At 37.3% G+C, this 22,992-nt stretch overlaps 1 protein-coding gene across 9 annotated transcripts in view; it reads left to right on the top strand.

The window, feature by feature from the left end:
• The window catches only part of MYCBP2 (MYC binding protein 2), a 157,254-nt gene that overhangs the window by 1,892 nt on the left and 132,370 nt on the right, over positions 1–22,992 (top strand). For all 9 annotated transcript variants that reach the window (XM_042866506.1, XM_042866509.1, XM_042866508.1 and 6 more), the window contains exons 4-13: positions 85–181; positions 3,661–3,734; positions 4,519–4,657; positions 5,409–5,485; positions 6,000–6,204; positions 10,292–10,456; positions 11,136–11,294; positions 12,064–12,268; positions 14,175–14,320; positions 17,954–18,055. In XM_042866506.1, the coding sequence (XP_042722440.1) occupies positions 85–181; positions 3,661–3,734; positions 4,519–4,657; positions 5,409–5,485; positions 6,000–6,204; positions 10,292–10,456; positions 11,136–11,294; positions 12,064–12,268; positions 14,175–14,320; positions 17,954–18,055 (1,369 nt within the window). The remainder of the gene's footprint in view (positions 1–84; positions 182–3,660; positions 3,735–4,518; positions 4,658–5,408; positions 5,486–5,999; positions 6,205–10,291; positions 10,457–11,135; positions 11,295–12,063; positions 12,269–14,174; positions 14,321–17,953; positions 18,056–22,992) is intronic.

Genomic DNA, 22,992 nt, shown 5'->3' with positions numbered 1-22,992 from the left:
TCAAAACAAAACTTTTTTTTTTACAATACTTTTTGATGTATTTGAGCATATTTTCATAGCAATATGTATTCTTACTTTTACTAGGGCTATTTATTATATAGAGATGTGAACAATCACAGTATGACAGCCATAAGAATAAATCCTGAAACTTTGGAGCAGGACGGTGCAGTTGCTTTACCAGGTAAGAACCTCTAGATATGAGAAGATGGTTATACTTTACTGTTTTCATGTATTGTATTTTCAGGTAAGCAGAAGAGAAATCAAGATAGATTTTGAGAATGGAGAGAAACTGCTTTTTTATGCCTTTGATTTTCTGCATTAGACCAGTTTTAGTATTTCATTTAACAATCTTGCATCTACTCCAAATGCTGCAGGAAGAATATTGTATCTTTAAATAATGTGTAGTTAGTTTCAAAGAATAGGCTGGGTTGAAAAGGACCATGATGATCATCTAGGTTCAACCCCTCTGTTATGTGCAAGGTTGAACTCTTCAACACCTGTAAAGTCTACACCTCAAAGCTGTCAGCTTCCTTTTGCAAATCATGGTGTAAACTAGCGTCATTCAATAAGAAAGCGTGTTTATGCTTCAGAAAGACATAAATGAAACAAAATATATTAATCTTTCAGTGCAAAATAAATCTTAAAACTGTGGGAACACCCATTCAAAAATACCTCAAAAATTGTTACACAATTGTATTTTGTGTGGTTTGTGTTAGTGTTGAAGTGAATGCTAGATTTTGTAACTGCTAGCCTTTGTACTTCAGGAATTGAACTTTATTTTCCTGCTTCTGCACTTATGCACAGTTACCTCACACTTATGAACAGATATGGCCGCCTTCTCACTAGAGCAAATGTAAAGGGCTCCACTTCTGGTTATTTCTGTTTGCACCCAGTAGGAAAGTAACAGAGGTGTGTGAAGTATGTAATCTGTTCTGAGGAAACCTGAGTATATACATAACTATAAATATTTATTACTATCTCACTCAAACCATATTAATCACTTGTAGCATGTTTTATAGCTTTGAAAAATCACACCAGATAGAACTAGAGGGCATTTACCCTGCTAACAGCTGAATGCTGATAGGAATCCAAGTATTTCCTCCAAGTTGGTACATTATTCAGATGTAGTTCCATCTGGAGTTAATCTCTTTCAAATACCTTGACCAGACATAATACATTTAAATAAGGTATTCGCAATTATTTGTAAAGAAATGTGTAGGAGATTAGGAAATGCGATTAGGAGTCGATTGTAGCTAGAAGTCATGTGGCCTTAAAAGATTCTGTTAACTATGAAACATGATCTTCTATTTTCTCAGATGGTAGGATCCACAAGTTTCTTAAAACTATGGGCTCTTTTAAAGGGTAGTGTTTCCATTCTAACAGATGACGTAGCAAATCTAGCAATATATCTGGAACTACTAGACTGTGTGTCAGCATTCTTACATCTGATAAATACTTTTGCCAAGTTTTGTATGCTTTCCCTCAGCTAGTAATCTGTCTTACCAATAGAAATACTATACAAGAATCCCCAAATTCTGAGATTTGCTAGGTAATAAGACTTGAATTTACAGAGGAGGATTTCATCTTGACTGTTTCATCAGCAACACTTACTACATACTTCTTGTAAATGAGAGTGACGTGACCCTTTGTTCAATCATCTGGGATGTGACAGCCATGACTTTTCAAATATGATGGAGAGCGGTTCGGCAACCACCTCAGCCAGCTCCTTCAGAACCCTGGGATGTATGCCATCTGGCCCTATAGACTCATACACATTCAGCCTCATGAGGCGGTCTCGGACCTGCTCTGCCCTCACAGTGGGGGAGGATTTAACTGCCCCAGTCCTCAACTAGAGATTTTAGGGATGCAGGGCTCAGAGACGTGAGAAGTACTGGAATCCTGGCCATCAGTGAAGACCGAGGCAAAGAATTCATTCAGTGCCTCAGCCTTCTCTTCGTCCGTTGAAGCCAGTTCTCCTTTTACATTTACCAAAGGAGGTACGCTTGCTTTGACCTGTCTCTTCTGGCCAATGTACCTGTAGAATGTCTTTCTATTATTTTTCACATTCCCCGCCAAGTTCAGTTCTGCCTGCGCCTTGGCTTTCCTGATTCCACATCTGCAAGTCTGGACAGCTTCCCTGTATTCTTCCTAGGTGACACGCTCTTGTTCCCATGGCTCTTACGCACTCTTCTTTGTTTTTAAAGACAGCATCCCAGGGGATCTTGGCCAACAGTCCATTGAACAGCTTTATGTTTGCTCTTCCAAAGTTCAGGGTCCTGACACCACTCTTTGCCAGGCCCACATCCCTCGAGATCATGAATTCGACCAGGGCATTGCCACTGCAGCCCAGGCTGTCTCCAACCTTAGTGACTTTAATGATCTTCTTCACATTGGTGAGCAGCAGGTCCAGCAATGCTTCACTTGTTGGTCTGTTCAATACCTGGACCAGAAAGTTATCATCAATGGATTCCAGGAGCCTCCTGGACCTCTTGCAGCTTGCCGTGTGGTCTTTCCAACAGATATCTGGATGGTTGAAGTCTTCCATCAGGATGAGAGCCTGTGAGCACAATGCTTCCCCCATCTGAAGCAAGAAATCCTCATCAACAGTCTCCCCTTGATCAGGTGGCCTGTAGTATACTCCTATCACCAGCTGGCCTTTGTTAGACTCATCCCTAATTTTAACCCACAGGCTCTCAACCTGTTTATAACTGTTTCTCAGAGGGAACTCCTCACAGTCTATCCACTCTTTGACATAGAGGGCAACTCCCCCAGCCTTCCTACCTCTACTATCCCTTCTAAAGAGCCAATATCCCTCAATGGTGGTATAAAATAGCTGTTAAAAGGTGTTTTTGGAAGAGGCCTCTTTCCTGTGTGTAATCAGTGTAGGAAACACCTTACAAGTCCTGCAGTCACACTATCCTTGTTAGTAGCTCCATCAGCAGAACAGGATGAGAAGAAGAGATGGTATGAGGATATACTTTTAAACCTGTAGGGAAAGTGAACTTTTTGTTTTTTTACCTTTTAGTATGGACAGAATTCTTTCCTTACCTTTTTTTTTCCTTGAAAGTGGCTGAACTGTTTTCAATAAATATATGAAAGTATACATGTTACAGTTTTTCAAAAAGCACTAGATCTTCTGCTAAGAGTTTGGCAAAAGCTACAAACAATAGAGAAATGAGATTAATGGTGAGAAGCTTGATTCTCTCTGTTTCATTTCTTTCAGTAAGTTCCATATGTTGGTCTGAGTAAACTTTTCTTAAAGATAATGATCCATACTTTAAAGAAAAGTCTTTGGGGCATGGGAATGACTAATGAAAGACTAACGCTCAGCAAGATGGAATTGTAGCTCTGTTATAAAAATTTAGATTATTCCTTAAATGTAAAATTAAGATCTTCTGAAGTTAAATATTAGGGACACCCTCACATTTCACACAATGGAAAGAACTTAAGTAACTTGTGAAGAGACGAAAGAGTAACATATTTAATATACGTGTTAGAGAGTGGAGATTTTGTATAAAATAAAACCTTGTCTGAGTAGTATGATTTCTCTCTGTACAAACTAAAATTCTTGTAGTCAAGTTATAGTGAGAGTGAATTAGAAGGAGAGAACAGCGTCTGTAAGTTAATACTAACTAATGCAATGTACTTCATCTTTCACAGATTGTCATACTGAAGGGCAGAATATTCTCTTCACTGATGGAGAATATGTTAATCAAATAGCAGCATCTAGAGATGTAAGTGTTACATACAATGGGCAAATGATTTTTACTTCTCACATTATTCCTTTATTTTATAAAATGTACACAATTTCCTTTTTGTTTAATATTTGACTTTTTCTTGGCTAACTCAACTAAGGAATAAATCTATGTAGCTAGAAGTCATGAGAAGCTGCCATTTATGTCTTTTATATTTGCACAGTTTTGATTTGAGATGGAAAATAGGTTTTAAGAACAACTTAATTGCTGTTTTTGGAAAAAAAAACACAAACCTATTCTATTGGGGCATTCTAGCCAGTTTTCCTGTTAAAACAGCTTGTTTTTAACATGACCAGTTTAACTATTTCTTTTGTACTTGTTTTCTGTTGTTGTTGTTTTACAAAAAACTCACTTTATCTAAAACTTATTTTAGATACTATTTGAAAAAGTAAGTAGTCTCCCTTAAAACTGCAATTACAAATTTGAGTTGTAAATCAGGAGAAGCTGAGGGCTTAAAAAATGTGTGAATATATACATGCATAGTTGTAAAAGCACAATTTCTGTGATAAGGTTCAGAGCTAATTATTTCTGTAACAAATCACTATTTTCATAATAAATTCAAATATTTTATCGTGTCAGATACTTCTCTTCAGCTCATGCTGTTTGCCTTTCCTTCTTTTTTCCCTCTATACTTGATATTACTTTATCTGTATATCTTCTGATAATTAAATCTGATATAGTTTTATACTGATGGTGTTAGGCTCTGAAAAGTAAATCACCGTATTTATTATTCAATGTAAAGTGGATATTTTATTTATTGCAGGATGGCTTTGTAGTGCGAATATTTGCAACAAGTACTGAGCCAGTGCTGCAACAAGAACTGCAGCTTAAGCTTGCAAGAAAATGCTTACATGCCTGTGGCATCTCACTGTTTGATCTTGAGAAAGACTTGCACATTATCAGTAAGTTCTTTTCTTTGAACGTTAATTATGAGCTAATAATAAAATAAGAAGACTGAAACCCTACCTGTTCCCTTTGTTTGTCTTCATTATGTGAAGGAAAATATAACTCAGTTATAAATATAACTCCATTATGAGGAAAAGCATAAATTTTTGAAGCAGCTTAAACACTCATTTTGAACCACAGTCTTTTTGTCTGCAGTGCTATCTGAAATTCTCCATTATTTCCCTTTAGTTTATAATAAGTATAACACTATTTTAATCTTAGTCTCAATCATAGGGCTCATATAACATGTAGTTAAGCTACAGAACTCCTTGCTCTGGGTCAAAGTTTACAGAAGTTATAAGGACTGCAGTCTGGATTCATTGGAACAAATGCAAAGATACTAACATATCTGGAAACCAAATCACTATCAGAATTTTTGAGATGCAGAGCTCCTGGTGTCTAAGAAGGTAGTTCAGAGAAATTACTTGACATTTGCTTACCTCTTTTGCTAATTCAGCTGTCAAAAGAATATTTGGCCATATGGACCTTTTGTCTGACCACATGCAGTTGCTCTTATGTTAGTGGTTTTTCCTCTTTGGACAGTTTATTACATCTAGGCCAGTAAGCCTTGTTGTGGCGGCAAAAGTTTGTTTCTCTTTGTGACTTTGTTTAGAACCTTTGTTTTGACAAATGCTTCCTGTTGGATTTAGGTTCATAGACTAGTCTGTGAAACTGCCTGGTAAAACTAATAGTTCCTTCCTTGCACAGGTACAGGGTTTGATGAGGAATCAGCTGTCCTTGGTGCTGGAAGAGAGTTTGCACTTATGAAAACTGCTAGTGGAAAGGTACTGAAAATGTATTTCCTGGTTTTCATCTATTTAAGTTGGCTGTTTAAGCATGACCTAACAATAAGACCTAATAACAGATGCCTGTAAGTGTTCTGATAGGCTAACACACTCATTCCAGTTGTGGCATAATTCTAGGGGAAGCTTTTTTTTTTGTTCATATCACTGGTTTTATATTTGTTCAAGTGAAATAGTGTGTTATATTACTGCTCATGTACTCACTTTGTTGAAAATAAGTTTTAAAAAGACATATTAAGCATTTTCTTTTTCTGTACCTAAATGATCAAATCAAACAAATATGAAAAATAACTACAGTACAGTAGATAGCACACTTCAAAGGAAGTAAAATCTGATCAGAATGCTTCCTCCATTAAATAAAATTTCATAGGTCTAGAATATCAGGATAAGTTCTGTACATTTTGAAATGTCAGTCTTTTAAAACAGTGCAGCTCTAAAAATGATGTACAGTGAAGTATTGTGGCATAACTGAAAATGATATACCATTTTTTCCTAGATTTATTATACTGGTAAATATCAGAGCCTTGGAATCAAACAAGGTGGTCCTTCAGCAGGAAAATGGGTTGAACTACCCATCACAAAATCTCCAAAGATTACTCAGTTCTCTGTTGGACACGATGGTTCACATGCCTTACTTGTTGCGGATGATGGAAGTATATTCTTCACAGGTTCTGCTAGTAAAGGAGAGGATGGCGAATCAAGTATGTGCAATGTTTTCTTGATTAGTAGATGATAAAAGCCTACTAACCACTTTTTCATTTTATAGGGATGTTGTTGATACTTTCCAAGAACATGGAAGCATGCTGTTGGTGGGAGTTATCTTATGTAATAGATAAATGGTTAATATACCGTTCAAAAAATTGTCCCTATCAGCATAATTATGACATATTAAAAAGATCAAAGGTGTGAGCACAAAAGCTGATTTTGTGAATCATAGAACCATTTGAGTTGGAAGAGTCCCTTAATCTAGTCCAACTAGTCAACTAGTACAACACAGCACAGAAGAAGCAGTCTAGGAGGTCTCTGAAGTGTATGGAGGATAACTTTCTGATGCAGCTGGTGAGAGCCAACGAGAGGAGCTGCCCTGCTATACCTGCTGCTCGCAAACAGAGAAGGTCTGGTGGGAGATGTGGAGGTCGGAGGCTGTCTTGGACAGAGTGACCATGAAATGATAGAGTTCTCAATTCTTGGTGGAGCCAGGAAAGGGAACAGCAAAACTGCTACCTTGGACTTCTGGAGGGTAGACTTTGAATTATTCAGAAGGCTAGTAGGGGGAATCCCCTGGGTTTCACTCTTAGAGAGTGTGTCCAAGAATGGCTTAAAGAGGTCCAAAATGGACCTTAAAGAGGTCCAAGATGGCTGGTCATTCTTCAAGAAGGAAGTCTTAAAGCCGCAGGAGCTGACTGTCCCCCTGAGCTACAAAATGAGTTGGCGGGGAAGAAGACCATCGTGGATGAATAGGGAGCTATCCTTGAGGCTCTGGGAGAAAAAGAGAATCTACTTCCTGTGGAAGAAGGGATGGGCGACTCAGAGTGAGTACAAAAAAGTTGTTAAGATGTATAGAGAGAAAATCAGAAAGGCAAAAGCCCAGCTTGAACTCAACCTGGCCTCTGGGGTAAAAAGGAACAAGAAACTCTTACGCAAATACATCAACGCTAAGAGGAGGACTAAAGAGAATCTCCATTCTTTACTGGATGAGGCTGGAAATGTGACCACTGAAGATAAGGAAAACGCAGAGGTTCTGAATGCCTTCTTTACTTACGTCTGTCTTTAAAGGTCAGACCAGTTATCCTCGGGGTACTCCACTCTCTGACCTTGTAGTTTTGATTGGGGTGCAGACAGAACCCTCTGCAATTTGGGAAGACGCAGTCAGAGACCTACTACTCTAGCTGGACTGACATAAGTCCATGGGACCAGATGGGATTCACTCAAGAGTGCTGAGGGAACTAGCAGAGGTGATAGCCAAGTCACTTAACATTATCTATCAGCGCTCCCTGTTGACTGGTGAGGTCCCAGAGAAGACTAGAGGCTTGCCACTGTGACTCCCATCTACAAGAAGGGTTGTAAGGAGGATCCAGGGAACTACAGGCCTGTTAGCCTGACCTCGGTGCCAGGGAAGGTTATGGAGTGGATTGTCTTGAGGGAGATCACACAGCATGTGTGGAACAACCAGGGGATCAGGCCTAGCCAGCATGGGTTCATGAAGGGCAGGTCCTGCTTGACCAACCTGATCTCCTTCTATGATCTAGTGACCCATCTGGTAGATGAGGGAAAGGCTGTTGGTGTAGTCTACCTAGACTTCAGCAAGGCTTTTGACACTTTCTCCTACAATATTCTCCTGCAGAAGCTGGCAGCCCATGGCCTGGACAGATAGACTCTTGATTGGATAAGGAACTGGCTGGAAGGCTGGGCCCAGAGAGTGGTAGTGAATGGAGCTAAATCCAGCTGGTGACCTGTCACGAGTGGTGTTCCCCAGGGGTCGGTGCTGAGGCCTGTCCTCTTTAATATCTTTATTGGTGACCTGGATGAGGGCACCCTCAGTAAATTTGTGGATGACACCAAGTTGGCTGGAAGTGTCGATCTGCCTGGGGGTAGTGAGGCCCTACAGAGGGATCTGGACAGGCTGGATAGCTGGGCTGAAGCCAATGGGATGAGTTTCAACAAGGCCAAATGCCAGGTCCTGCACTTTGGCCACAACAAACCCCACACAATGCTATAGGCTTGGGGCGGAGTGGCTGGAGGACTGCATAGAGGAAATGGACCTGGGGGTATTGATTGATTCTCAGCTGAACATGAGCCAGCAGTGTGCCCAGGTGGCCAAGAAGGCCAACGGCATCTTGGCTTGAATCAGGAACGATGTTGCCAACAGGAACAGGGAAGTGATTTTTCCCCCTGTACTCAGCACTGGTGAGGCCGCACCTTGAGTACTGTGTCCAGTTTTGGGCCCATCACTGCAAGAAATGCATTGAGGCCCTGGAGCGGGTTCAAAGAAGGGCGGCAAAGCTGGTGAGGGGTCTGGAACACAGGGCTTATGAGGAGCGGCTGAAGGAGCTGGGATTGTTCAGTCTGGAGAAGAGAGGCTTAGGGAGACCTTACTGCTCTCTATAACTACCTGAAGGGAGGTTGTAGTGAGCTGGGGATCGGCCTCTTTTCTAGTGTAACTGGTGATAGAACTAGAGGGAAATGGCTTTAAGCTGTGCCAGGGTAGATTTAAGCTGGACGTTCGGAAGTACTAGTTCTCTGAAAGGGTGGTCAGGCACTGGAATGGGCTGCCTGAGGAGGGGGTGGAGTCACCCTGCAGGTGTTCAAGGAACGTTTGGATGTTGTGTTGAGGAACATGATTTAGTTAGTACTATTGGTGTATTGGTGATAGGTGTATGGTTGGACTGGATGATCTTGGAAGGTCTTTACCAACCTTGGTGATTCTGTGATTCTGTGATTCTTCTGCAGTGAACAGGGGCATCCAGCACTAGATCAGGTTGCTCAAAGTCCCATCCAGCCTGACCTTGAATGTCTTCTAGGATGGAGCTTCCACCATATCTCTGGGCAACCTGTTCCAATACCTTACCACCATTATTGCAAAGAAACCTTTTTGCTTATATCTAACGTAAATCTATCATCTTTAAGCTTTAAACAATTTCCTCTCATTCTGTGACAACAGACCATTGTTTCCTGTAGCTCCCTTTTATATACTGAAAGGCTGCTATCAGGTCACTTTGGGCCTTCCCTTCTCCAGGTTGAACAACCCCAGCTCTCTCAGCCTGTCCTCGTAGGAGAGGTGTTCAATCCCTTGGATCATTTTTGTGTGCTCTAAGAGGCTTATATCTCTCCTGCACTGAGGAGTTCTTTTACACTTTCAAGCAAAAATTGGATATTGTGTTTCAATAATGCTTTCCAATTACCTTAAACGTTGTTGAGTTTGAAATTTATCCCATTAATGTGCTCGGAGTACAGGATGTTAATTGTATTGCTCTTGTAAGAAAGTCTATGGATGTCAAACTTACTATAATCCGCGGTAAACTTGAAGAGTCTTAAATGCAGACCTGCTGAAAAAAGTGCGGGACAAAATCATACTACTTCAATAAAGTAAGAGTAAATTTAAGAGATCTAATCATCTTAGGCAATAAGATTTTAGAAAAAAAAAATGTACAAGCAGAAATTTCAAGATTTCTTCGAGCAGTTATTTGGAATTTATCTGTAATATAATTTAATTATATCTTTTTCTTATATATTAAATTAATATTCCATTTCAGATGAAACAGTAGTTAAGTACTTTGGAGTAAATTGCTGATGCTGTTTTTCTTTACGTTAAGGAAGTTGAAATGGGTCTTAGCATTAGATCTTCATACTAGAGCATAAGATCAGGATCTTGATCAAGGTCTCTCTCAATTCTTTTAAAAGTTCAACTCTGTTTGTACTAATCTGATTCTCTTTCACCCTCTAAGTTGGATTAAAATGAAGTGCACAAACTATAATTTTTTCTAATTTCTTTTAAAGCTGGGCAAGGTGATTGTGTTTCTGTCTGCAGTCTATGTGCCTATTTTCTGTAGATAGTTGGTAACTCAGCATTTAAAGGTTACAGTTGTCTGATTTGAATGCAGATTGATGGTCAGTAATAGCTGTTAGTTGTTTATTATGTTCTTTAGCTGTGTTTTAAAGATAGAGTGCAAGCAATCAACGCCTTTTTTTTTTTTTTTTAGTTATAAAGCAAATGCTACTGTGTCCTCAGACTTTTTTTTAATGTGGAATGTAGAATAACGTGGAATAACGTGATTTATTTATTTAAAGCAAAAAGCAGACGACAGTCAAAACCGTATAAGCCTAAAAAAATCATCAAAATGGAAGGAAAGATTGTGATATCTACAGCTTGCAATAATGGAAGCAGTTCTGTAATTTCAAAAGATGGAGAACTCTACATGTTTGGAAAAGATGCCATTTACTCTGATAGTACAAGTAAGCTAATATTTGTTTTAAGTGATTTCTGAAATAGAGTAATTTAAATTAGTCTGAAAGGCTTCAGCCTGTGGAAATTATGTTTGTATTTCTTACTCTCCTAATACTTTTCTGAATTTCAACCAGATATGACAGAAGGATAGAAAGACAAGACAGTTTTCTTAAGTTACATAAAAATATGGAGCACTGGAGAATGCTTGCACAAAGCGAAAAAAAATACATTAGTTGTATACTTAAAGTATCAGTTGTATATGTATATTAGTTGCATGTTAGACAGCCACATAGGAATGTCAGAAATGAGACATACTATGAGCAAAGCATGCAGGAAACCAGGCCTTACAAGTTTCTTTACTCACAACTCTGCAGAGAAATTTCCTTGTGATCCAGCACATATAAATTTAAATAATTTTCTAAAGAAATAAAGTCCAGTGTGATTGTTACAACTCTTTTGGAATTGTTTTCATGAGTTGTTTTTGACTTTTTTTCTTTTTGCAGGACATGCGATCTAGGGTTAATTCTCTTTTCACTTCTTACCCTAGCACTTGTTTTCTCTGTCAGTTATTCTTCTACCTTACCATTAATTTAAAAATTGTCAGTGTTAGCAATTATGTTATATTATGGAAGTTTTCATCTCAGGTAGAAAGTGCAATCTACTACTCAACTGATCTATGTCATATAGGTTTAGTAACAGATTTGAAAGGCCATTTTGTGACTCAAGTAGCCATGGGGAAAGCTCACACCTGTGTGCTAATGAAGAATGGAGAAGTTTGGACATTTGGTGTAAATAATAAGGGACAGTGTGGACGAGACACAGGCTCCATGAGCCAGGGAGGAAAAGGTAAGGAACCTAGGATTTTCCTTTTGTTTTATGTGCTGAAAAATATTACAAGCAAAAACGTAACGTATTTTATCTAATATAGTTCTGAATCTTTAGTTTAATACAGTATGCTTTCAAAAAAAACCAAAAACACACAAAAAAATCCAACAACAACAACAAAAAAGCATGCATGAATGTTTTTACTTCATCTCTTGGGCATTTGGCATTTTGCATGTATTAGTAAACTTAGCTGTGTAAAATAATTACTTCAGTTCTACTGGTGAAAAAGCTTTTCTTTAAAACAAATTAATAAAACAAGACCTTACGACTCTTTGTCTTACTATGTGCGTTTGTCCTAGTAACCAAAAAAAGTTCAACCATCATTCTCATTTCATCTAGTGTCTGCTTTGTTTGCATAAACAGTGCATAGATTCAAGTCTACATCTTTCTGCATACATCTGAATATATCTCTTACTCCAAAATGCAGATATGAAAAATTTGTCCTTCACCTTTGCAGAATTGGAATATTTTATAAATTACAAGTAAACAATCTGTTACTTGTACACAGAATAAAAATATTTCATTTCCCTTTTAGTTGTGAAGCCTAGATATCAGCTCCAGCTCAAGTTTGGATAGATTTCAGAAACTTAGTTGTGCCAAATAAGAATTTGAATCAGGCATTGCTAATCATTCCTTTTAAAATCTGATTTGTGTGTTTTCTTCAAATTTTCTTCATTAGCCACTACTAAGCTCAGAAAACAGTTCTTTCTTGTTTCACTGTCTTCGTTAGGCTTTGGAGTTGAGAACATGGCAACAGCAATGGATGAAGATCTAGAAGAGGAACTGGATGAAAAAGATGAGAAATCCATGATGTGCCCACCAGGCATGCATAAATGGAAGCTGGAGCAGTGCATGGTGTGCACTGTTTGTGGAGACTGCACAGGCTATGGAGCTAGCTGTGTTAGTAGTGGTCGTCCTGACAGAGTTCCTGGAGGGTAAGCAAATATATGGAAATATACTTGCTATAGATGGTTGAACAGGCAAAACGTATTGAATTCAAACTAATCTGCTGTATTCTTAAATTTAAATCTAAGATAATGTTGTATCTGAAGATGGGTATGTGCGTTCAAAATCAGAAAGCACAAATACAAATTTACAAAACTTAATTTGTAAATAGCTTGTAGTGATTACATGTTATTTAATTCTAAATGCATTTTTTGCATTCTGCAGGATATATTTTGTTGTACTAAAAGGTGTTGAATATGGGCAATAACATTGTCTGACTTGTGACAGACATGTCTCTTCAACGGCATTTATAGAACAGAGCTATTATCAGGCACAGTCAGTGTGAATTCATGAAGGGAAAGTCCTGTCTTAGTAATTTGATCTTCTATGATAATGTCAGCGGCTTAGTGATTGAAGGGTACCTTCAATTGAACCTTCCTAGATTTTGATAACAGTCCCTTGTAGCATCTTTTTGGATAGCTGGAGTTTAATAGGTTCATGTTACACTTAGTGGTGAACAGGCTGAATTCCAGAGCTCAGAGGTTTTTAGTGAATGAAGCTGCATCTGGTTGACAGCCAGTCACCAGCAGTGTTTCACAGGGCTCAGTTCTTTGGCCAGTTCTGTTCAACATTTCTATCAGTGATTTTGGATGCAGGAGTTTGGTTGCATCCCTAGCATGTTTGCTGATACAAAACTGGAAAGTTCTGTTGATTAACTCTGTAACTCTGGAGGAGTTAGAAAGACCTACATAGAGTGGAGCATTGGAAAATCAACAATGATATGAAATTCAACAAAGGTAATTTCTGGATAACTGCACCTGGGACAGGATAATGCCAGACACAGATGCAGACTGGGAGAAGAGTGGTTAGAGAGTAGTCTTGCAGAAAGTCCTTGGGGTACTGACTGCAGGCCCAGTATGAGCCAGCTGTGTGCCTGGGCATCCAAGAAGGCAAACCTCGTATCCAGGTGGTCAGAAGAGATACTTCTCCTGTTGTACTTAGCATTATTGTGGCCAAAGTTTGAATATTGTGTACAGATTTGGACATAGTATAAAAAGGATGTTAAGATATTTGAGTGTGTCAAGAGGAGAGCAACAAACTCATAAAAGGTCTGGACAGCGTGTCATGTAGGGAGAGGCTGAGAATACTTGGATTGTCCATTTTGGAGAAGATGAGGCCAAGAGGCGATCTCACTACTCTCTACAACTCCCCGAGCAGAGAGCCAAGCTCTTCTCCGTGGTAACCGATGATAGAATGTGAGAGAACAAAGCTGCACCAGAGGGGATTCAGGCTGAACATTAGAGAAAGTTCTTTACTGTGTGAGTGGTCAAACAGTGAAACAGGCTTCCTAGCAAGGTGGTTGATGCTTCACACCTGTTAGTGTTCAAGAGGCATTTAGGCAACACTCTTAATAAGCTTTTCTGGTTAGCCCTGGAGTGATCAGGCATTGGACTTGATGATCGTTATAGGTCCCTTCCAACTCAACGCACTCTATTCTGTTGACAGGGCTTTGGGATGACCTTTTTGTGCTACAGTAGAAGTTTTTATCTTTTCTGTTTGCTTTTATCTGTTACTAAAGAGTTGAGCTGCATCAAGAGCCACTGCTTTGCATTGCATGTGTTTGCCATTTTCTTGTATGTATTCTTCCATAGTGTGCATTTAATTAATTGAAAAAAAGTTAATGCTGAGAAGTCAGTTTGGATGTGTATTGTCAATGTATGCTTCCAGGCACAATGCAACAGCATCTAGAATTTAAAGTAGCTATACTATCTGTTAATCATGGGAAGAATTATGTTATAGGTTTGTTCTGTCTGTGGGCATGTATGTTTTAATTACCAAGGCATTAGTGATGCATGAAAATAAAAGGTATTGACAGAGCAACTCTGTTTGATGCAGAATCTGTGGCTGTGGCTCAGGTGAGTCGGGCTGCGCTGTATGTGGCTGCTGCAAGGCATGTGCTAGAGAACTGGATGGCCAGGAGGCAAGGCAAAGAGGAATCCTTGATGCTGTAAAAGAGATGATACCTTTAGATCTCTTATTAGGTAAGTGATACAAAATTATTAAGATGACTTTTAATTTTCTCACTTATTACACTTTTATTTCCAGTTGAGGTATTTTTATTTTTTTTTATTATTACTTTTGTGCTTTTTTTCTTTTGATACTTCTGTTTGAAATCTTTAAATAAAAGCAGTCTAGCTACAGTCTTCTGAAACTTGCGTTGGAGTAACAGGCGAATGTAAAAATAAGTCTGTTCTTTCAGTTAAGACTTGTTTTGCAGTTTCATTTTTCTGCGTTCTGTGATGAAACTTTGTATCTCAACTAATGCAGTTCCATCCTGGGAAGCAAATTATGGAACTTCTGGACTTACATGATAGTTCTAATATGTTAGCGTTAAAATATATAAATATAGCTGATCAAGCAGATTTATTTATTTATTGGTAATGTGGAAAAGTGGGATTGTTTTGGTAAGTAAGAAACATTTTAAACTTTGTATTACTGAAGGCATGAGTGTGCCATTTTGACCTGTGTGGTTAGGATGCTGTTTCACTTGCCTGTTTTTGATAGCCTGACAGTATTTCAATGTTTTTGCAGACACAGAAAAATTATTTCAGTGTTTTTGCAGACACTGTTTCTTGAGAATTTTTTTTCTTCTACCAGAAATGTTTGGGTAAAATATATTGCCAGGATTATGGAGTTCACTTCAGACCTGCACACAAAGACACATGAATCATAGAATCCTTAGAGTTGGAAGGGACCCATAAAGGTCATCTGGTTCAACTCTCTTGCCATGAATAGGCATCTCTACAGCTACATTGGGTGGCTTGACTAGGTGAGCCTAGTCAAGACTGGCCTTGAATGTCTCCAGGGATGGGGCTTCCACTGTATCTCTGGGCAACCTGTTGAACTCCAGCTTGAGTCTTACCTTTTTCTGAAATTCTCTGAAATCAGATAATAGCATTCTCTGTACTTAGAGCTGGATAGTTAGAAGATTGGAGAGACTTTATTAGGTCCAACAAAGGCCCTTCCTTTTTTTTTTTTTATAGTTAAATTTATGTGCAGATCATAATGCTTCATGAAAGTAGTATCTGATATAGAAAAGGACCATAAAGCAAGCAATCACATGGTTGAGTTAAAATATTTGTTCATCTCAACTATTATTTTTTTTTTTTTTTCTCTGAAAACTAGGCATAGAAAATCCTACACTACACTTTGAACGTGGGATTTTTTTTCCGTGTAAAAGCTAAATAGGAACTGGAAGTGATTCTTGTGATGAGTTTTTCTAATTCTAAGGACCCCCTGAGGTTACAGAAGTAGGTTTATGCTGCACTGCACTGACAGTGAATGTGATAGCAGCAGCGCTGCTTACTAGCTCTATTCTCATGCATGGCCTAGGAGTGTTCCATGCAATATGTGGAACAGCCATGGGACCCATAGTAGGAGCAAGCACAGGGCACATTGCAAGGGTAGGAGTGATGTCAGGGTCTGTCGCAATTGTCAGAACAGCTGCAGAGCCTGTTGCAGAAATTGGGGCTGCTGCAAAGTTTCTCAGGAGTTGGAGAGTCTATTGCATTGTCATCAGATCCATAAGTATTCTTCTTCCCTTGAGGATGCTGAATAGTTTTGAATGGAGCTTGATAGGCACATGCCAGGCCCTGGCATGCTGCAGTGATTTGTCTCTTTAGGATTGCCAAATATTCTACTCGTTTTTCAGTATTCTTTAATTGTTCAGAGGTGCAGTTGCAAATTACTGGGGGTGCCCACTGCTCTAGGCACCTGGCCATCCCATCCCATCCTGTCTTAGGGCACATGTCTGGGTGACATTCTTAAATAATTATTTAATCTTAAACATAACTTGAAACACATTCATAACATTGTAATAGGGGCACACTGGTTTGAACATCCTATGGGTATTCAAAATTCTCAAGAGCTATTGTAATTAGCTCTTGAACTCTACAGAAAGAAGGAAAAGTGAAAGGGAGGTTGAGGAAAAGGAAATTGAAAGGGAGGTTGCTGGAAAGGCTCCCAAAACCTGAAGCGTTAGTTTCTTTGCTGCCAGTTTTATCATGAGATAAGCCAAGACCACACAGCCTAGCAAAATAAAAACCTTAATCCAACTCCCAGAGATGACAAATGACACAGCAGGAGAAATAAGCAGGAAGTGAGATGCTTCAAAATATAGTTCCATGAGAAGTCTCTTGTAGAGCTCCGTAAGTAGGAAAAAAATCAACATTGTAACCAGCAATTATCAAACTACCACAACACGCTGATTTAACATGCTCTGGCTTGACCTGATGTTATCTCAACCCTTTGAGCCCCATATTGGGCGCCAAATTGACTGTTGTGGTTTAACCTAGCTGGTGGCTCAGCACCGCACAGTTGTTTGCTCACTCCAATCCCTTTCCAGTGGGGTGCGGGGAGAGAATCAAGAAAAGCAATGTAGAACTCGTGAGTTGAGATATAGCTATTTATTAAGCTAGAGAAAAGGAAAATAGTTATGACTATGTATATATCTATATATCTATCTATGTATCTATATAAATGTGTGTGTGTGTATAAGTGTATATATATATATATATAGATGTATATATATATATATACAAATGTATGTAACAAGTGATGCATGAGCAATTGCTCACTGCCCCCCCAGCCAATGACCTGCTAGTTCCCCTGAACAGCAGAAGGCAGAGAGATGAACTCCCACTCCCTTCAAAACTCCTTTTGCATGGTGTCATATGGTATGGAAGATACCTTTAGCCAGTTTAGGTCAACTGTCCTAATTCTGTTCCTTCGCAGCTCCTTGGGCTGTTTGCTGCAAATGTCCTTAACTCTATACAACACTGCATAACAGCAACCTTAAATATCAGTGTGTTATCAACATTGTTTTTCTCCTGGACCTAAAAATGTAGCATCATACCAGACACTCTAAGGAAAGCAATTCAATCCCAGCTGAAACTAAGCCAAGGAGTTAAGTTTTTTGTACTTTCTTCTGCTTTGCTAACTCCTTTCTTAGCAGGATAGACACCCCTTGGCCCTATGTTGTGCCTGCCATAGTTTGAGGGGTGGACATTGAATTGATTGAGCCATATTTTCTTGGGGAAAAGTAAGAGTGCTTCAAGGTGCAGTTTTGTATTTGGTATCAGGAGCAGGATACACCTGGTTGGATAAATGCCAGAATTTATGTAAAGATGTATGCGTATATTAAAGTAATTGAATGTTTTTTTATTAAGCATGTAGCATATGCTGGTGCAGTATTTAAGTATGTATTTAAAATGTTTTAAATATGTAACTTAGTTATATTTTAAAATATAGTTTACATTATATATATATATATTTGTATTTATGATTTATTAATAATTCTTTCTGAAGCTTTCTGGGGAAAAATTGAGATCCATGCTAATCTGCAGTATTTATAGAGAGAAAGTACTAAATGCTATTCAGTGAAGTTGGAACTGTGGCAGATTTGTGGAAATCAGGAAATTCAACAGTAAGGCTTAAAACTCTAGATAAAATTTAATCATCTTTGCTGTCCTTCTCTAAATATTGTGCAAGAACTATATAAAGGACTAGTAGTAAGTAGGCTTTGGTTTCCATTTACTATAACTCTGTTAAGGTTTATTGCTCTCATAACAATTTTTAAAACTTTTTAAAGTGTATTGTTTTCTTAACCAATGTAGCTGTCCCAGTTCCAGGAGTTAATATTGAAGAACACCTACAGTTACGGCAAGAAGAAAAGCGGCAGCGTGTAAATAGGAGACACAGACTAGAAGAAGGAAGGGGTAAGTGACTTGATGAGAGGCTTGAACTGTCTAAGGAAACATAGCCTATGTTCTAAGAATGGGAATTAACTGACTTTGCTTAAGTAGATGAGTGCATTAACAAAATAAAAATCAGAACCTAAAAAACTAGTTTGTTTTTATATAGCCTGATTTTGAAAAATTGTGAAAATCCATATGTTTGTCTAACTGGAGAAAAGCAGTGTTTTCTATGAATTGTAGAATCACAGATTTGTAGGGGTTGGGAGGTACCTCAAGATACCAAGTCCAACCCCCCCTGCTATACAATAGGTCGCATGGGTAGGTGTTTAGGTGGGTCTTGAATATTTCCATAGAGGGAGACTATACAACCTCTCTGGGAAACCTGTTCCAGTGTTTTTAAATTACTTTACTATTGTCAATTTAAATTTTTTGCTGATTTGCAATTAAATAGTAGCTTTTATTTTTAATGTAAATGCTTAAACTGACTTAATATAGAAACTTTAAAAGCCTGCAAGATCGTACATTGCTCATTATCTATAGTATGAATTATTTATTATAAATTACTATAATTCATCAATGAATTTCTACAGTATAATAGTAAGCAAAATTTCTTGTTTTGCAAAATGAAGTTTTTTTATACTTAAGTAGCCCAAAGCAATCCAGTATGTTGACTAAATTTAAACAGATGCAAAACACCGGAGCATTTCAAAATTTGCTTGTTTTGTGTATTATCTACATCAGGAATTATTGTTGGAATTTTATACAGACTGTGTTCTAACAAGCCTTTGATACTGCTCTTGTTTTAAATATTTCAGAGTCTTAATCTAGTAAATAAATAAAGTTGAGAGACTTTAGACTGATAGAGCTGATATTTTAATGAAGTGTGCTGATGTGGTTGGTGACATTCTTGTGTGTTGAGAGGAGGAGGCAGCAGTGCTGAAATTTTGTTTTGTATAAGCTTCTGCTGTTTTGGCAAATACCATTTTGATTATGTCACTAATGTCTGATTTAAATTTTTTAAAATAATGCATTTTCAGAATTTGCTACTGTTTTATTTATTTATTTATTTTTATTCCTGAGATATCAAGTGTGCATTCTGATTGAACCTGTTTTCTAGAGTCCAAGCCACCAAACTCTGTGGGGCAACTTTTGATTTTATTTCATCTGCCTTCAAGAAATTACTAGCTTTATCATAAGTAAGGAGCAACGGAGAAGAGAGAAACTATGGAAATAGAGAAGGGCAGAATATTTATTTTATTTGAATGTTTGCAACTGATTTTAGCTTTGAGGAGTAGTAAGGGATGCTTTTATTCTTCTGTCTGTGTACTGCTATATTAATACTTGGGACAGCTAAAAATACTGAATTATCTTAGAAAGATGTTGATGACAGACCTGGGAATAAAATTTTCACTTGTAGGGGGAAGGTTGGAACAAAAAAACAGAGAACAACATTTCATTGTGTTTCCATTTCTGTGGTTGGAAATAGAACCAGTACAGCTTGTCCACTTTGTAAACTGTCTCTTAAACAAAGATATTCTGGATCTAACTATGTTTCAGATATTCCATGTATTTTTACTGTCAGTTTGATAGGGTGTAGAGGGACTGTACTTAAGGTGATATTGCTGGCCAGCCTGTTGCATACACCTGTATTATCTGTGTGAAAGAGAATTGTAATTCTGTATCTTTGTAGATATTGGAGTTGGTCTGGGTATGTCTGGCTGAAAGTGTGCAGATTAATCTCCTTTTCAGAATGGTTTATGCTCTAAAGCTGAGAACATTTTATCACAAATACTTAGGAGAAATCCTGATTTATACAGTCAGGTATTGCCAGATGAAAAAATCTGGAGTTCTGTTAATTCTTCATCTAGATGCTGTAGTTTTCCATGAGTTGGGGGAGAGAGTAGTGGTGTTCCTGAGAACTCTTACATCATTCTTCTCTTTCTTGAGAGACACTGGGAACATTTAAATGTTTATCACATATTGATTTAGATATGCAAAGGTTTTGCAACATGAAAAACCGTAAATGATCACTGCTAGGATGCAAATTTTGTGTGTAATTAACCAAGGTTTTAGCTTTTGATGCCAATGCAGAAAGGAAAAAATATTTTCTTTCAATCTTCTTCTTCTTGGAATAATAATAATAATAAAAAAAATTAATATTCATTAATTTTAGTTAAAGCTGTTGAGTATTGATACAATATTAACTGAGGCTGCCTGCATTTGAACTATTTTAGATTATCCCAAAGTGTAGATAATTCAGTTATTTCAGTAATTAGTTTTATTTTGGTAGATCAAGTATTTAAATGCTATTATTTAAAATGCATTCATCAGCAATGGCATTGTTTGTTCATTGCCAAACACGCACTTAAATATGAATAAGACAGCTCTGTTCAATATGCAGTCTTTTTCATTTAAAATTAGTGCAGCTTCTTTCCATAATTTTAATTAATTATGCTGATGCTTTCAAGACCTGGAAGTTATATTTGTTTCTAAGTTTCTTAAAAACTTTTGACTTAAAGTTATATCAAACTCATTGATGACTTTGTTTTTAAGAAAGCTTTCAAGAGGAAGTTGTGTATGTTTCTCCTCAATTACCAGAAAATACGAAATTTACATATGAAAATTACATTAGTATACTTGAGTTTGTGACGAATATCTGAAAGGGATGTTGAGTACTAATAAAGACAAAATATAAATATTTCTACTTTGTAATACAGTTTTAGAACTCAGATTTGCTTCAGACTTTATTAGAACATTGTTTCATGTCCAGTGTTTTAGTTTAACTTATGTGTATATATATAGAAATGCATCTTTCATGTTTGTTTAACAATATGTAAATGATGAAGTGTTCAGAAGAGAGAAAGTGCCTAAATTAATATTATTAATACAACTTCTGTTTAAGCTTTACCACTTGTCAAATTGTCCTGTACACTCATATTGGCTTGTCTGCGTATCTTTTTCCCTTCAAAAAGTTCTAATGATTTTTCTTTCCCATCAGTTTTATTTATAAATTATCAGTAGAAAAGTTCTTTAAGAACACAGGAAGAAAAATGTAATCTGATGTTACTTTCAGTGTTTTGAACAAAAGAAGCAAGCTTAGCAGTGGGCAGTAAAACAAAATTAACCTTAGTGTCTGCATCATGGTGTCATTGTACATGACTATTTTTGCAGGGAGGTACTACTTATCTGAAAAAAAATGTAAAAGAAATGTGCACCTTAATCAGTTATCCCTGCCTTGTTAGGAATATTAAGATGTCATGTTTGTGTTTTTGTTTAGTTTTTTTTTTTTTTTTTTTTTTTTTTTTTTTTTTTTTTTAACCATAAAGCATGTACTCTGTTTTGTTTTCGATCACCTTTTAAGTTTGCCTACTGTTGAGCTGTTTTTTTTCTATATTAAGAATTTGTCTCCATATATTTTTTAATTATCTGTTTGGTTTCTTTTCTTACAAGTATTCAAGCAGCCAAAAACAGAGTTTTACAGTGGAAAGTACCCTCATTTACTAACTATGCACAGAAGAGCTGCTGTGTTTGAAAGAACGTAAACTGTGAAATCAAACACTGATGAGTTAGGGAACAGCAGAATAGAGATTGCTTGCACAGCCTTAATTTTTACTGCTTGTATAAAGCAGTACTTTCTGATGTAACTTATGATCACATAATTTTGTATTGTGTTTTCAGGTAACCTGCTACATTCAGTGCATTGATCTTCATCATACGGCCATTTGAAATCATTGATTTCAGTCTTTTTTAACCACAGCCAGCCAAAGAGCAGTTGTGTAGGGAGAGATACTAAAATAAATCAAATATGCTTAAGACAGAATTCAAACAGAAAACTCTGTGGAAGTTCTGCCTAAGTGCTAAGATGGACTAGAATGCAGAAGCACATATGCATATGTATGAACTTAATTTACTGCCAGACAAAGATCATCTTGAAAGGCCTGGAATCCTGTAGAACACATGGTTGGGAAAAAAAAAAAGAAAAAAAAAACCTTAAGTTTTTCCAAACTTTCCTAGCTTTCATAACCCACCTGTCATTTCTTTTTCCCCTTCATTGACTTTTTTCCACATCTACATCTCCCCTCCAACTTGGAAAGAAGAAAAATAACATTTTTGTGTGAACCTAAGCACTAGGAAGTGAGATGCTAAGCACAGCAAGTGACCTAGCAGATGGTAATCTTTACAAAAAATGTTAACCGATAATATGGGGTAGTATTATGCATCTGTTAAGCAGAAGCTCTGACTGAGAGGAGACTGTGAAAAACAGTAAAAAAAAGCAAGACAATTAGAGGAAGAATCTGCTTGATGATGATAAATCAAATTATGATCCTTAGTCATCAGAAGTTAGTTCTTAATTGTTAATTGAGGTTATTGTGGTTGAACTAGAATGAAGAGACTCCAGGTAAGCATGGTAGAATTTAAACAAAAATCTATGCTGTATGTAAAAACATACACAACTATTGAGATTTTTGGCCATTATGTTAGCTAGCACTTGTAGGAAACTTAAAGCTAGGAGGAAAGGCAGTAGTTGATTTTTAAGACACTTATAGATCTGATGGATTAAAGTGAACAGCAGGAAACATGAGATAATGAGCATTAATGGAAAGTTAGCCTAAATTAATTTGTCAATAAAGATTAGCTCAGAAAATAGAGTATTGATGATCTTGGGGAAGAAAAAAGTGCATTAATTTTTTGGAGTTCCACATGAGACATTCAAAACGTGCCACAAAGCATGATTTGGGATTTGTTTTTTTTTGTTGTTGTTGTTTTTTTTGTTTTGTTTTTCTTTTAAAAGTCTTTTTAAGGACTGGGTTTGGAGTCTTGTGGAATAGTGGCAGATGTATTAGTTGCTCATGATTCATCATTTCCACTGACTGTCAGATTACGAGAAGTAGGAGACAAATTTCCAAAGAAATTCCTGATGGTAGATTAATTTAACCTTTTTATTATACCAGAAAGTA

The sequence above is a fragment of the Lagopus leucura genome, unplaced genomic scaffold, assembly GCF_019238085.1.
Source record: "Lagopus leucura isolate 7727_CA_CO unplaced genomic scaffold, USGS_WTPT01 Super-Scaffold_100001, whole genome shotgun sequence".
Taxonomy (NCBI): domain Eukaryota; kingdom Metazoa; phylum Chordata; class Aves; order Galliformes; family Phasianidae; genus Lagopus; species Lagopus leucura.
Note: the sequence above shows the minus strand (reverse complement) of the source record. Positions and strands in the feature narration are given on the sequence as shown.